This window comes from Myxine glutinosa, chromosome 1 (assembly GCF_964187855.1).
Source record: "Myxine glutinosa chromosome 1, kmMyxGlut1.1, whole genome shotgun sequence".
Classification (NCBI taxonomy): domain Eukaryota; kingdom Metazoa; phylum Chordata; class Myxini; order Myxiniformes; family Myxinidae; genus Myxine; species Myxine glutinosa.
The window spans coordinates 388,222,163-388,235,178 of NC_136261.1; the positions used below are offsets into that span (position 1 = coordinate 388,222,163).

General features: G+C 43.5%; 1 protein-coding gene across 2 annotated transcripts in view; it reads left to right on the top strand.

The window, feature by feature from the left end:
• Positions 1 to 13,016, top strand: part of LOC144889565 (NACHT, LRR and PYD domains-containing protein 3-like) — a 39,510-nt gene that overhangs the window by 3,238 nt on the left and 23,256 nt on the right. For both annotated transcript variants that reach the window (XM_078770272.1, XM_078770271.1), the window contains exons 2-5: positions 1,137 to 1,223; positions 4,791 to 4,871; positions 5,199 to 5,282; positions 8,406 to 8,486. In XM_078770272.1, the coding sequence (XP_078626398.1) occupies positions 1,137 to 1,223; positions 4,791 to 4,871; positions 5,199 to 5,282; positions 8,406 to 8,486 (333 nt within the window). The remainder of the gene's footprint in view (positions 1 to 1,136; positions 1,224 to 4,790; positions 4,872 to 5,198; positions 5,283 to 8,405; positions 8,487 to 13,016) is intronic.

Consider the following 13,016-nt stretch of genomic DNA (forward strand, 5'->3'; position numbering starts at 1 on the left):
ATTTCACTGGGGACCCAAAATTCCATTGGGTACCCAAAATTCCATGGGGACCCAAAATTCCATGACCAAAAAGACCCTAAGAACCCAAAAGACCCTGAGGACCCAAAATACATTAATCACACAAGCACGTGCTGGCGAGGGTCTACAATCTCTGATTTTTCTTCATTAACTGGTAATACTGGCTTCAACCAGGTGCTGCTATATGATACATTCATGTAGACAAAATAGGGGTCCTACTCCATCCAACCTTGAACCACCGGGGCTATGAATCTTTTTTTTCAACCCCCTAAAGCCTTCCTGTGCATCCCACGAGAACAGAAAATCAGTTTTCAATTCATTCCTTCCAGCCGTTTAGGAATGACATGAAGTTAAACAACCAAACCAACTTACCTATAGACCGTTTTATTTCATTTTTGTTGTTGTTGTTGAATTCATTATTGAGGCTCATGGAGGACCGAGGACACTGAAGGTATGAGGACTTCATAGAACGAAAATCACAGTAGAAAAGGTGGTGGGAAGGGGTTTGGGGAAGTGAAACGTACCAGCAGCAGGGTTGATGGACAAAATAAAGGGAGACGTTTGCACAAAGATCATGGCTGATAGTGAGACCCAAAAGTTTGAGTGACTGAACTTCAAGAGGATTGTTAATAAGATAGATGGGAGAGGAATCTGCATATCCGAGTTTGCCTGTTAACGTTAGACTCTGACTGGAAATCCTGCGTTGTGCAAAGTCCTTCCTTGGCACACCTGAATTCTTATCCAACTACAAGGCCTTCATCTGCAGCTTAATGGAGTACTGTTCTCCCTTCTGGGCTGGTGCTCCTACCTCCCACCATGCTCATCTTGATGTTGAGGAAACCAATCCCTTCACCCTTTGCTCTTTCCGAATTTCCTCGTATTTTGTACACAAGACTTTTTGTAGGCCTGCGAGGATAGCCTGGAGGTTTGGGCACTGCAGTCACCTCTAAACTGATTATCCTGGGTTTGAATCTGCATTGGCACAGCTGCGCCCCCAGCAAATGATGATACCTGCAACCACCTGTTGCATACAAAAGATGAACAATCCTTTTGTGCACATTTGAAATCTGTCTCAATCAACGGGTCCACCTCATTCTCTGCCTTCTCTCTCTCTACAGGTTTAATGGCCAGTCTATTGGTGTTGAAGGTTTGGAGATTCTGATGAAGTCCCTGGTGAGCAAACCAAACCGACTGAAAGAACTCTGGTGAGTACCTGTGTATCATTTAGACGAGTGCCTGTGTATGGATCGTTGGGATGTTTGAACATAAAGGTTTTCCCTTTTTTATAAATGATGTGATTTTAATAATTACTTTGTGTTGAGGTTCTGTGAAGGTCAATGTATCAATGGGATATTATATAACCTTACATTAATTATATAAATAAATGTTTCACTTATTGATCCCAATAATTAAGGAAAATCCTCGTGTTTTGTGTTTGTTGTGCTCAAAGGACGAGTCCTTCATACTGAGTACAAAGTCCATAAAATGTTCTCAGTTTCGGTTTCTCAAAGTTGAATAAAACAAATAATTTATCAAATCAACATGGAATCTTTAACATGTCAGAAAGTATCTGTTTTCTTATTCTACTAAAACATGAACCTTCATTGAGAGCTTTCTGTACTGATTATTAAATTAAGTCTTTATCTTCATTATAAATCTCATAATCTTCATCATGTTCCTATTCCACTCCAAGTTTTAGAACTTGTATAAACTATAGACACACTCACCTCCAGTACAGATACATGACATGTCCAAAAGTATGCGGACACCCCTTCTAATTAGTGGAATCAGCTGTTTCAGCCACACCTATTGCTGACAGGTATATATAATCAAGCACACAGCCATGCAATCTCCATAGACAAACATTGGCAGTAGAATGGGCTGTACTGAAGAGCTCAGTGACTTTCAATGTGGCACAGTCATAGGATGCCACCTTTCCCAACAAGTCAGTTCGTCAAATTTCTGCCCTGATTGAGCTGCCCCAGTCAACTGGAAGTGCTGTTATTGTGAAGTGGAAACGTCTAGGAGCAACAACAGCTCAGCCGCGAAGTGGTAGGCCACACAAGCTCGCAGAACGGGACCGCCGAGTGCTGAAGTGCGTAGCGCATAAAAATCACCTGTCCTCAGTTGAAACACTCACTGCGGAGTTCCAAACTGCCTCTGGAAGCAACGGCAGCACAACAACTGTTTGTCGGGAACTTCATGAAATGGGTTTCCATGGCCGAGCAGTTGCACACAAGCCTAAGGTCACAATGCGCCATGCCAAGCGTCGGCTGGAGTGGTGTAAAGCTCGCCGCCATTGGACTCTGGAACAGTGGAAATGCGTTCTCTGGAATGATGAGTCACGCTTCACCATCTGGCAGTCCAATGGACAAATCTGGGTTTGGCGGATGCCAGGAGAATGCCACCTGCCCAAATGCATATTGCCAACTGTGAAGTTTGGTGGAGGAGGAATAATGGTCTGGGGCTGGTTTTCATGGTTCGTGCTTGGCCCCTTAGTTGCAGTGAAGGGAAATCTTAACACAACAGTATACAATGACATTCCAGATGATTGTGTGCTTCCAACTTTGTGGCAACAGTTTGGGGAAGGCCCTTTCCTGTTTCAGCGTGACAATGTCCCCGTGCAAAAAGCGAGGTCCATACATAAATGGTTTGTCGAGATCGGTGTGGAAGAACTTGACTGGCCTGCACAGGGCCCTGAGCGCAACCCCATCGAACATCTTTGGGATGAATTGGAACGCCGACTTCGATGATTAGGCCAGGCCTAATCGGCCAACATCAGTGGCCGTCTGTAGTTTATACGTGCGTGCAAGTATGCGGTGTAAGTTTCAATCCGATATCTTGAAAAAAATTCTGAGGGTTGTCAATAATAAAATCACAAAAAATATATTCCAATTTCATCATTATATCTCTTTTGAATTATTCATTCTTTTGAAAAAAATATTTTGAATTTTAATCATTACTATCATAGCTCTTTTGTACAAATTTCTGTTTCCACAATCCATGAGACGATACACAACAACAACAACAACAACAACAACATACCTTTTAAGGCCATTTTCCCTGCTAGGGCAGGGGTTAGCCTTGCGGTCCCCATGACAATCTTCTCCATTTTGCCCTATTTTCTGCATCTCTCCTTGTTAACCCCCTTGCCCGCATTTCTTCTTCCACCATCTTCAGCCAAGTCTTTCTCGGTCTTCCCCATCCTCTACTTCCTTCTACATTCATTTCCATCACTCTTCTCAACCAGTCACTTTCATCCTTCCTCAACACATGACAAACCATCTCAACCTGTTCCTCTTCACAGCATCAATCACAGGCTCTATTCCCATCATCTTTCGCAATTCATCATTTGTCTTCCTCTCTCTCAATGATACTCCACACATCCACCGAAACATTCGCATTTCCACCCTTTCCAGCCTTCGTTGCTCCTCTACATTCATGACCCATGTCTCGCTCCCATAAATCATAACACTTCTCACACATGCAGCATACACCTTTCCCTTCAGCTTCAATGGCAATCCCCTCCTCATCAGCATGCCACTCAGTTGCCGAAACTTCTTCCATGCACATCTCACTCCAGCAACCGTTGCAGAGTCTGATCCACCTTCTCCATTCAGCACATCTCCGAGGTAGCAAAATGTTTTCACACCTTCCAGTTTCACGCCATCTCCAAGATCCAACTCAACATTTCCTCCATCTGCAGCTCCCTCTGTGCACACCTTACATTTGAATGTAGCTGCCACACTGGTTAATGACCCTCTCAGACCACTACATTTTTGATGAACCCACTCAGCACACATTGCACATTGAATGGAGTTCACTCCGACACCCTTCCTGCACACAGCACACAGCCACTTCCCAGTTCTTTCCACCTCCCCACATGCTTTACCACTTGCCATTACCTTCGTCTTTTCGATATTCACCTTCAGACCTTTTGTCTCCATACATTCCTTCCACTTGTTCATCTTTTCCTTCAGTCCATCCATACTTTCCGCAATCAACACCAGATCATCTGCATACAACAACTCCCACGGTAAACCCTCCTTTACGTTCTGAGCCAGCACCTCCAACACAGCTACAAATAGTAGTGGACTTAGTACCGACCCCTGATGCACTCCCACCTTCACCTCAAACTCACCACTGTTCCCGTCCTTCGTCCTTACAGCTGTGCATGCTCTTTTGTACATTGCCATCACTACTCTGATCAACGATTCCTCCACTTCTAACTTCCTCAATGCCCATGTCACTACTTCGGGTGGAACCCTATCGAATGCTTTCTCCAGATCAACAAACCCAAGAAACAACTTCTTCCTCTTCTCCATGTACTTCTCCTGCAACTGCCTTACAATAAAAAGCGCGTCTGTCGTTCCTCTTCCTGGCATAAATCCAAACTGCATTTCGTCAATCTTCACTTTCTTCCTTATCCTCCTCTCCAACACCCTTTCCAATACCTTCATTCCATGCTCCAATTACTTTATCGCTCGATACGAGCCACAGTCCAGAGGGTCACCTTTCCCCTTGTATAGAGGGACGAGGGTACTCAGTTCCCAATCCACTGGAATGCGGCCTTCTTTCACCACCAGAATCCATGAGACGATACCACATGGAAAAGGAATATATACTATTATCAGTCATGTGACCTTCAACCTGTTGATTTTCAGGTTATTTAATCTTTCTGTAATAAACGACCTTTTAAGAGAACTAGTTTATCTACATCTTTCTACTGATGGTTTGTAGTTTCATTTCTTGGAGTTTTTATCTCTTCACAGGTTGATGGGATGTCAACTGGGTCCCAAGTCTGGGCCTATCCTGAGGGAGCTGAGTAACATCAACAATTTGGAAGTGCTTAAGTGAGTCCTGAAATGTTATTGAGGATTTTGTTGTTCTTCTCTTTCACAACAGATTTGTGAATTGCCATCACAGGGTTTATCAAAAAAAACTCAATTTTTAACATGATTAGAGATTTCATGGAAGGAAAAAAAAATCCAACACTTCCTGTGTTCATACAATTATATAATTGTTTAAGGAGAGGAACTGGGTTATAATCTCATAATTATTTGGTGTTGATCTGATTTATAAACATAACTATTGAAATGGTGAAAGTATTCCCAAAGTAGTCCATGTTGTTATTGGAATGATAACCTCAGGGTTTTTCCCTTTCCCTCCTTTACCATCAGTTTGAGTCGGAATCCCATCGGTGATGAGGGATTGGAGGGGTTGATGGAAGGCTTGAAATCCAAAACAAAGTTACGAATCCTCTGGTGAGTTTAAAGCGGATTTGTTTTGGGGAATAAAAACGTGTTGATGTCACAATCTCTGATTCTGGTGAGTTTGAAGTGAGTTTTAAGTGTTGATGTCACAATCACGTGTTGATGTCACAATCTCTGATTCTGGTGAGTTTGAAGTGAGTTTGAAGTGAGTTTGAAGTGAACCTAATGTTCTCCAGGTGAACCTTCTGTTGAATTTGGTACTTTGCTTGTGTTCAGGAATGGGAATGGAAGGGACAGCCTGTCCTGTACAGGGGATTTTTTTTTTTGTTGTATACTTCATCTAGTCTCGTATGACAGCTAACACGTATAACATGAGATATATATATATATATATATATATATATATATATATATATATATAGATATATATATATATATATATATATATATATATATATATATATATATACTGTATATATATATATATATATATATATGATGGTTTGTAGTTTCATTTCTTGGAGTTTATATATATATATATATATATATATATATATACGTATATATATATATATATATATATATATATATATATATATATATATACATATATATATATATATATATATATATATATATATATATATATATATATATATATATAATGGTATCTGTAATCTGGTTCTCCAACCTAATGAGCGGAAAGCATGACGTCATCGCCATGCATGTCCGCATTGCCTGCAAAGCTCCAGAGGAACCATCTAGCAGTGCGTCATTACGGATTATAAATCCAGATACTGTCACAAGTGCATGCAAAACTCACAGTTACCGACCTGGTTTCGCCCTTGTTGGGGCTTCATCAGGGCAACACAGTGAGGCTTTCCATACACTTGTAACTCTGTGAACCTTTCGGTTTTTATATCAGTCACTATGCACTTGTGACAGTATCTGGATTTATAATCCGTAATGACGCACTGCTAGATGGTTCCTCTGGAGCTTTGCAGGCAATGCGGACATGCATGGCGATGACGTCATGCTGTCCGCTCATTAGGTTGGAGAACCAGATTACAGATACCATTATTAGTAACTCCCAACCGCAACCAGGTCGACTCCATATGATGAGTGGATACCAGAGATAACGTTTCCGTGTGGCAGGCGGTGCTTATCGCTCCCAGCAAGGTGCAGCAGCAGCTGTATGGGACACCTTGCTGGCGGTTCTCCACTGATGATATGGGGGTCGCATAGTGATTGATATATATATAAATAAATATACAACAACAGGAGAGATCAGGGAGAGTTTTGGGGTGGGATATAAAGGATAAACAAGATGGGCACTGCAGAGGATTTCAGGAAAGAAAACCGAATTTGAAGGAGGTGGATTTGGAGTATAGTAACGGGGGTAGAAAAGATCAAGGTTTTGGATGGGGGAAGAGAAGCGATGGTGATGAACAGTTGTTTTAAAGACCTAGAGGGAGGAGAGGGATTGAAGAGAGTTTGGGAGTTTGTTCCAGAGGTGGGAAAAAGAGGAATGAAAGAGTGAAGGTGAGAAGAGAGTTTTGATTTTGGCAGTTTCACCAGAAGTGGGTTACGGGCAGATCTTGTGTGTCCTGTAGGAATATTTGGGGGACAGAGCACAGACAGAGCTGGGGGAGCTAGGCCGGAGAGGAGTCGGTAGAAGAAATAAAGACCATCAAACCTGCCTGTGGTGAGCGAGTGAAAGGCCCTCACAATCGGCTTCATCACGGGAGATTCCAATGATTCTGAAAGCTTTGGTTTATACATCGTGAAGCCAAGCTAGGTGTGAGGCAGGAGCACCAGCTCAGAGGGGAGAGCAGTATTCCATCAAGCTGCAGATGAAATCTTTGTATGTGGAGAGGAGCTCAGAGGTGCCAAGGAAGGACTTCGCACAATGGAGGATGTCGGCGATTGACTTTGGAGGCCAGCTTGGAAATGTGTTTTTCCCAGGAAAGATCATGGCAAAGAGTCAGACCCCAAAGCTTGAGTGACAGAACTTCTTCGAGAGGATTGTTGAGAAAGTAGATTGGAGGGTTTTCCAGATGGTCTTTTGGAGAGACATGGTGAGAGTGTGAGATTTGTCAGGATTGAAAGACATGTTCCACTTGTTTGAACAGTTTGTGATTTTATCCAGGTCTACAGAGTGAAGAGGCTGCTGCCTGCTGATCTGAGGGTTGAGATGTGGAGCGGCAGAGAGTGGAGTCATCAGCAAAAAGATAGAGAGGATTTTCCAGAGAGTCGGAGAGATCATTGATGGAGAGAATTCCATTCAGAGCCACACGTTGACTGCGACCGGAGAGGAAGTCCACAAACCATGTGTGGAGGTTTCCATGGATATACCATAAGGCATAAGAGGAGAGTTTGGTGAGCAGGGCGGGGTGCCAGACAGTATCGAAGGCACAATATATGTCAAGGGAGATGGCTCTGATTTCCTTTTTGGCATTGAGGACCTCCATCTATTTGACAGCATTATTGCATTTTGCTAAATATTTTTGTAGTTTTGCAACCCACAAGACAGTTTTGATTCATGTGTTGTTGTTGTTGTTGTTGTTATTGTTGTATAGCCCCAGACAGCTCTCTCGATCAAGCCCGCGTGCGACACAGAGACAGCCAATTGATCTCGCAGGAACGATCCAGAAATCCCCAACATTCAGGATGGTGTTCCCCTGCCTTGAAAAAGTCAGGGCCATGACAGATTGGTAGAGAGAGAGAAAGAGAAAGAGAAAGAAAAAGAGAAAGAGAAAGAAAGGGTGGAGAGAGGGAGAGAGAAAGAGGGAGGGAGAGCGATAGAGAAAGAGTGAGAGAAAGACAAGAAGGAAAGGGCTGGTCCATGTGGACTGATCGGCACACTGACCGTGCTGTCCTGAAGAATCTGGGCAGCAGGGAAGAATGGGGGAAGATTTGGCCCCCGACTCAAGTTGGAGGGGGAGCGGGAAGGGTACAACCCCCGTGAAAAGGCGTCCCCGATAGTTGTCTATTTCTGTGTAAACTGTTTTGGTAACGGAGGATATTGTTTCAGGAAATGTGTTTCGGTGATGAAGAAAAACTGTAATTATCTCTTAACCTTGAACAAAGAACCTACTAATATAACTTATCTAGAACTTTCTACTGATGGTTTCTTTGTTTCACTCCTTGAAGTTTTTTTTTATCTCTTCACAGGTTAATGATGTGTAGCCTGAGCACTAAGTCTGGGTCGATCCTAAGGGAACTGAATAACATCATCAAGTTGGAGGAGCTTCAGTAAGTTCTGCACTGTTATTGAGGTTGTTTTTTTTCTTCTTCTCTTTTACTGGACACGGATTTGTGAATTTCCATCATAAGGTTGATAAATGAACTCCATTTTAAATATAAATAGTGAGAAATGACATCCAGCACTCCTTTTGTTCATATAATTATATAATTGTTCATAGAGATGGACTGGGTTGTAATTCAGGAATTATATAATTGATTTATAGAGAGGTACTGAGTTATAATCCCATAATTATATAATTGATTATAGAGAGGGACTGGGTTATAATACCATAATTATATAATTGTTTATAGAGAGGGACTTGGTTATAATCCCATAATTATGCAATTGGTTATGGAGAGCGACTGTGTTATAATCCCATAATTATATAATTGTTTATAGAGAGGGACTGGGTTATAATCCCATAATTATGCAATTGGTTATGGAGAGGTACTGGGTTATAATCCCATAATTATATAATTGTTTATCGAGAAGGATTGGGTTATAATCCCAAAATTATATAATTGTTCAATTTATTGATATAATTCCATAAATATATAATTGTTTATCGAGAAGGATTGGGTTGTAATCCCAAAATTATATAATTGTTTATCAATTTATTGATATAATTATATAATTTATATGATAAAAATTATATAATTTATTTTGGTTATAATCCCAAAATTATATAAATTATATAATTATATAATTTATGATATAATTGTTTTCCCGCCGCTTCCGGTCTTGCCGGCGAGGTTACGTTTTTTCGCAGCTGTCCACGCTCTCCACGCTATCGAAGTTAAGTAATTGTTCCCATTTGTATTTTCGTCAAAATTGTATTTATTTTATTGTGTGTGTACCTACAGTGGGTCCCGAGGAAAATTATCGGTGTAAATCTTTCACACCTGTAGAGAAAATCGTGTTAATTTGTGTCGTGTCTTTTGAGGCCTTGTACCGTGTCCTACCTTGAGGCTTTGTTTTTCTCTCAGCGGTCCGTCGATTGTGCTCCAATAACTTTCGTTCTCTGTTTTGCCCAGTCTTTTCACCCCCATGGCCTACTTCCTTGTTCAAACTCTCAAATCAAAAAAAAATAAAAAAATAAACACATTTCCTTCTCTGTTCTTATTCGTTGTTCTTATTTGTTTATTCATTGTTCTTATTCCTTCGTTCGTTCTTCGACCACGTGTTTCTCCCCCATTTCCCCAGATAGTTTTCACTGTTAAACTTTTAAATGTTTAAACTTTCCCCTGAAGTACTGTATTCTGTCGTGTATTATAACACCTTTTTTTCTTCTTCTTCTTTAAAAGGTTGCTTTCGACTTGCTCACCAAATCTATTCATCCCCAAAAAAAATTCCATCTCTTACAGTGCCTCTTTCATACATTCCCTAAACTCACCTGCACTCCACCCTACCCCCCCCCCCCCCCTCCAGCATCCTTAAACGTATTTTTAACTCAAAGGTCACAAGAAACTCATTTTGCAATAAATGTTCATTTCCCATTAATCGTACACTTTCCAAATATCCACTCTCACCCCTCCCCTCCAAATCTTCCCCATCACCCCTCCCCTCCAAAACTTCCCCATCACCCCTCCCCTCCAAATCTTCCCCATCACCCATCCCTTTCAAATCTTCCCCCTTGCCCCTCCCCTCCAAATCCTCCCCATCACCCATCCCTTTCAAATCTCCCCCCTTGCCCCTTCCCTCCTAAACTCCCCCCACACCCCTCCCCTCCGAGACTCCCCCTCGCCCCTCCCCTGCCAGACTGCCCCCTCACCCATCCCCTCCAAATCTCCCCCATTTCCCATCCCTTTCAAATACTTCCCCTTGTCCCTTCCCTCCTAAACTCCCCCCTAACCCCTCCCCTCATAAACTCCCCCCTCACCCCTCCCCTTCAAATCTCCCCACCCTAATTTCTTCTCCATTTCCCCCTTCTCACCCCTCCTCCTCAAAGCATCCTCCCCGCTTCTTCCCCCTTCCAACTCTCATCTCCATCTCCCCCAACCTTCTGCTTCGCTCTTCCCCCTCCTCAAATAAGACCTCATTGTGCCTCACTCAATCACCATCAAACCTTTTGTCCGCCCCATCCTTCCCTTTCTCCGAGCTATTCTGAAATCTCTGACACCTTCAACAGTTCTCCCTACCTCTTCCTCCTCTTCCACATCTTACCCTATCCCTCCTCCCCCCTGTTCTGTATCCGACGCCCCCCCCCCCTTCCTCTTCATTAACGGTATGGACCTCAAACATCCGGGGCCTTCGTTCAAACTTAACTGATCTCTCCATACAGGTTGCTTCTGACAAACCAGACGTGATTTGCTTAACAGAAACTTTCCTCCTTTAAGATGTCTCTGATTCCTTAATATCTCTTCCTGGTTACTCCCTCCTCCGGTATGATAGACCTGAGCCTCGTCCTGGAGGTGGGGTTGCTATCTTTATCAAAAACTCTCTTTCTCACTCGCCCTGCACTGCCCTCTCCACCTCACCCCAGGAATACCTCTGGCTATGGCTTCCCCTTCGCTCCCACCTCTTGTTCATATGTGTGCTGTACCGTCCACCAAACAGTGATGACTCCATCTACATCTCGCTGTCTGATAATATGGACCAACTTCTATCTACTCATCCCAACTCTCTCTTCCTCATATGTGGTGATTTCAATTGTCACCATGCCAGTTGGCTGGGTGCGGGTACCTCTCTCACCAGCCATGGCTCCTCAGCAAAGGACTTCTGCGACTCACTGGGACTGACACAATCTCTCAATTTCCCGACCCAGATCTCAGTCAATGGAGCATCTTCTCTTCTGGACTTGGTTATGACGAACTTCCCTAAAAATGTCTGTGCTCTTCTTCTGCTCCAATCAGCTCATCTGATCATGTGCTTCTTAAAGTGGACATCTCTCTGACCATTCTCAGGGAGCCTCATCAGCGTCGACGAGTCTGGCATTTCACTCAGGCCAACTGGCACGGTCTTCAAGCAGCCATCAATCATCTGGACTGGTCTCACATCTCTACCACCTCTGACATCAACTCATCCTGGGAATTCTTCCAAAGCAAATTGCTCTCTCTCATGCACAGATTTATCCCATCTCGTCTTCAGTTGTCATACCCTTCCTCCCGTCCATGGTACACAGAATCTTGTGGTGAGGCTGTTGCCCAGAAACAACTTGCCTTCGTCTCCTGGAAAGCAAATCCAACAGAAGGAAATCTCATTTCCTTTCACAAAGCCCAAAACAAGTGTGTGTCCATCCTCAGGAGAGCCAGGAAACAATATCTCTCCGTTCTCAAGACCGAACTCTCTTATCTGTCTCCCTCTTCCAAATCCCGGTGGCGTCTGGTCAAATCTGTTTCTGGTGTTTGTTCCCCCTCCATCCCCTCCCTTACCTCAAACGGCTACACAGCTGACTCCACACGTGAAAAAGCTGTATGCTTCAACTCTGTGTTTGCCTCTAAATCTTGTGTCCCAAACCCATCCCTCTATGTACCCACCGTACCCAGTCGTACCCAGCTGCTCCTGGACTCTGTGTCCTTTCCTCCTGACAAGGTGGAAAAGTTTCTGTCAACCCTCGACTCTGATTCTGCAACTGGACCTGACGGCATCAGCCCACGGGTCCTAAAATCCTGTTCTTCCACTCTTTCACTCCCTCTCTTTGTTCTCTTCACCCTCTCTTTTGCTCAAGGTCATCTGCCATCTTCTTGGAAATCAGCCAACATCACCGCTTTACACAAAAAATGTGGAAAAACAGATCCGAGCAACTACAGACCAATCAGCGTTCTCCCAATTATCAGCAAAGTCATGGAATCCATCATTGCTTCGGATATGCAATCTTTCCTCTTCTCCAACGGTTTTGATCTCTGATCATCAATTTGGTTTCAGACCAGGTCACTCTACTCTGGACATGCTGCTTCTGCTGTCTCAACAATGGATTGAGGTCCTCGATGCCAAACAGGAAATTAGAGCTGTCTCCCTCGACATATCACGTGCCTTCGATACGGTCTGGCACCCCGCTTTGCTCACCAAACTCTCCTCCTTTGGTATCCATGGAAATCTCTATGCATGGCTGGTGGACTTCCTCTCTAGTTGTAGTCAACGTGTGGCCCTGAATGGGTTTCTCTCATCTCCTCTTCCTGTTCAGGCTGGAGTTCCCCAAGGCAGTGTTCTGGGCCCTGTGCTTTTTCTGGTCTTCATCAATGATCTCTCCGACTCTCTTGAAAATCCTCTCTATCTCTTTGCTGATGACTACACTCTCTGCCGCTCCATTCCTCATCCCTCAGATCGGCAGTCTGCATCCTCCTCACTCTCTGCAGCCCTGGACAAAATCACAGACGGGGCAAACAAGTGGAACATGTCTTTCAATCCTGACAAATCTCACACTCTTACGATGTCTCTCCGAAAAGCCCGACTGGACAACCCTCCCATCCACTTTCTGAATAATCCTCTCCAAGAAGTTCTGTCACTCAAGCTTTTGGGTCTCACTATCTGCCATGATCTTTCCTGGGAAAACCACATTTCAAATCTGGCCCCCAAAGCCAGTCGCCGACTGGGCATCC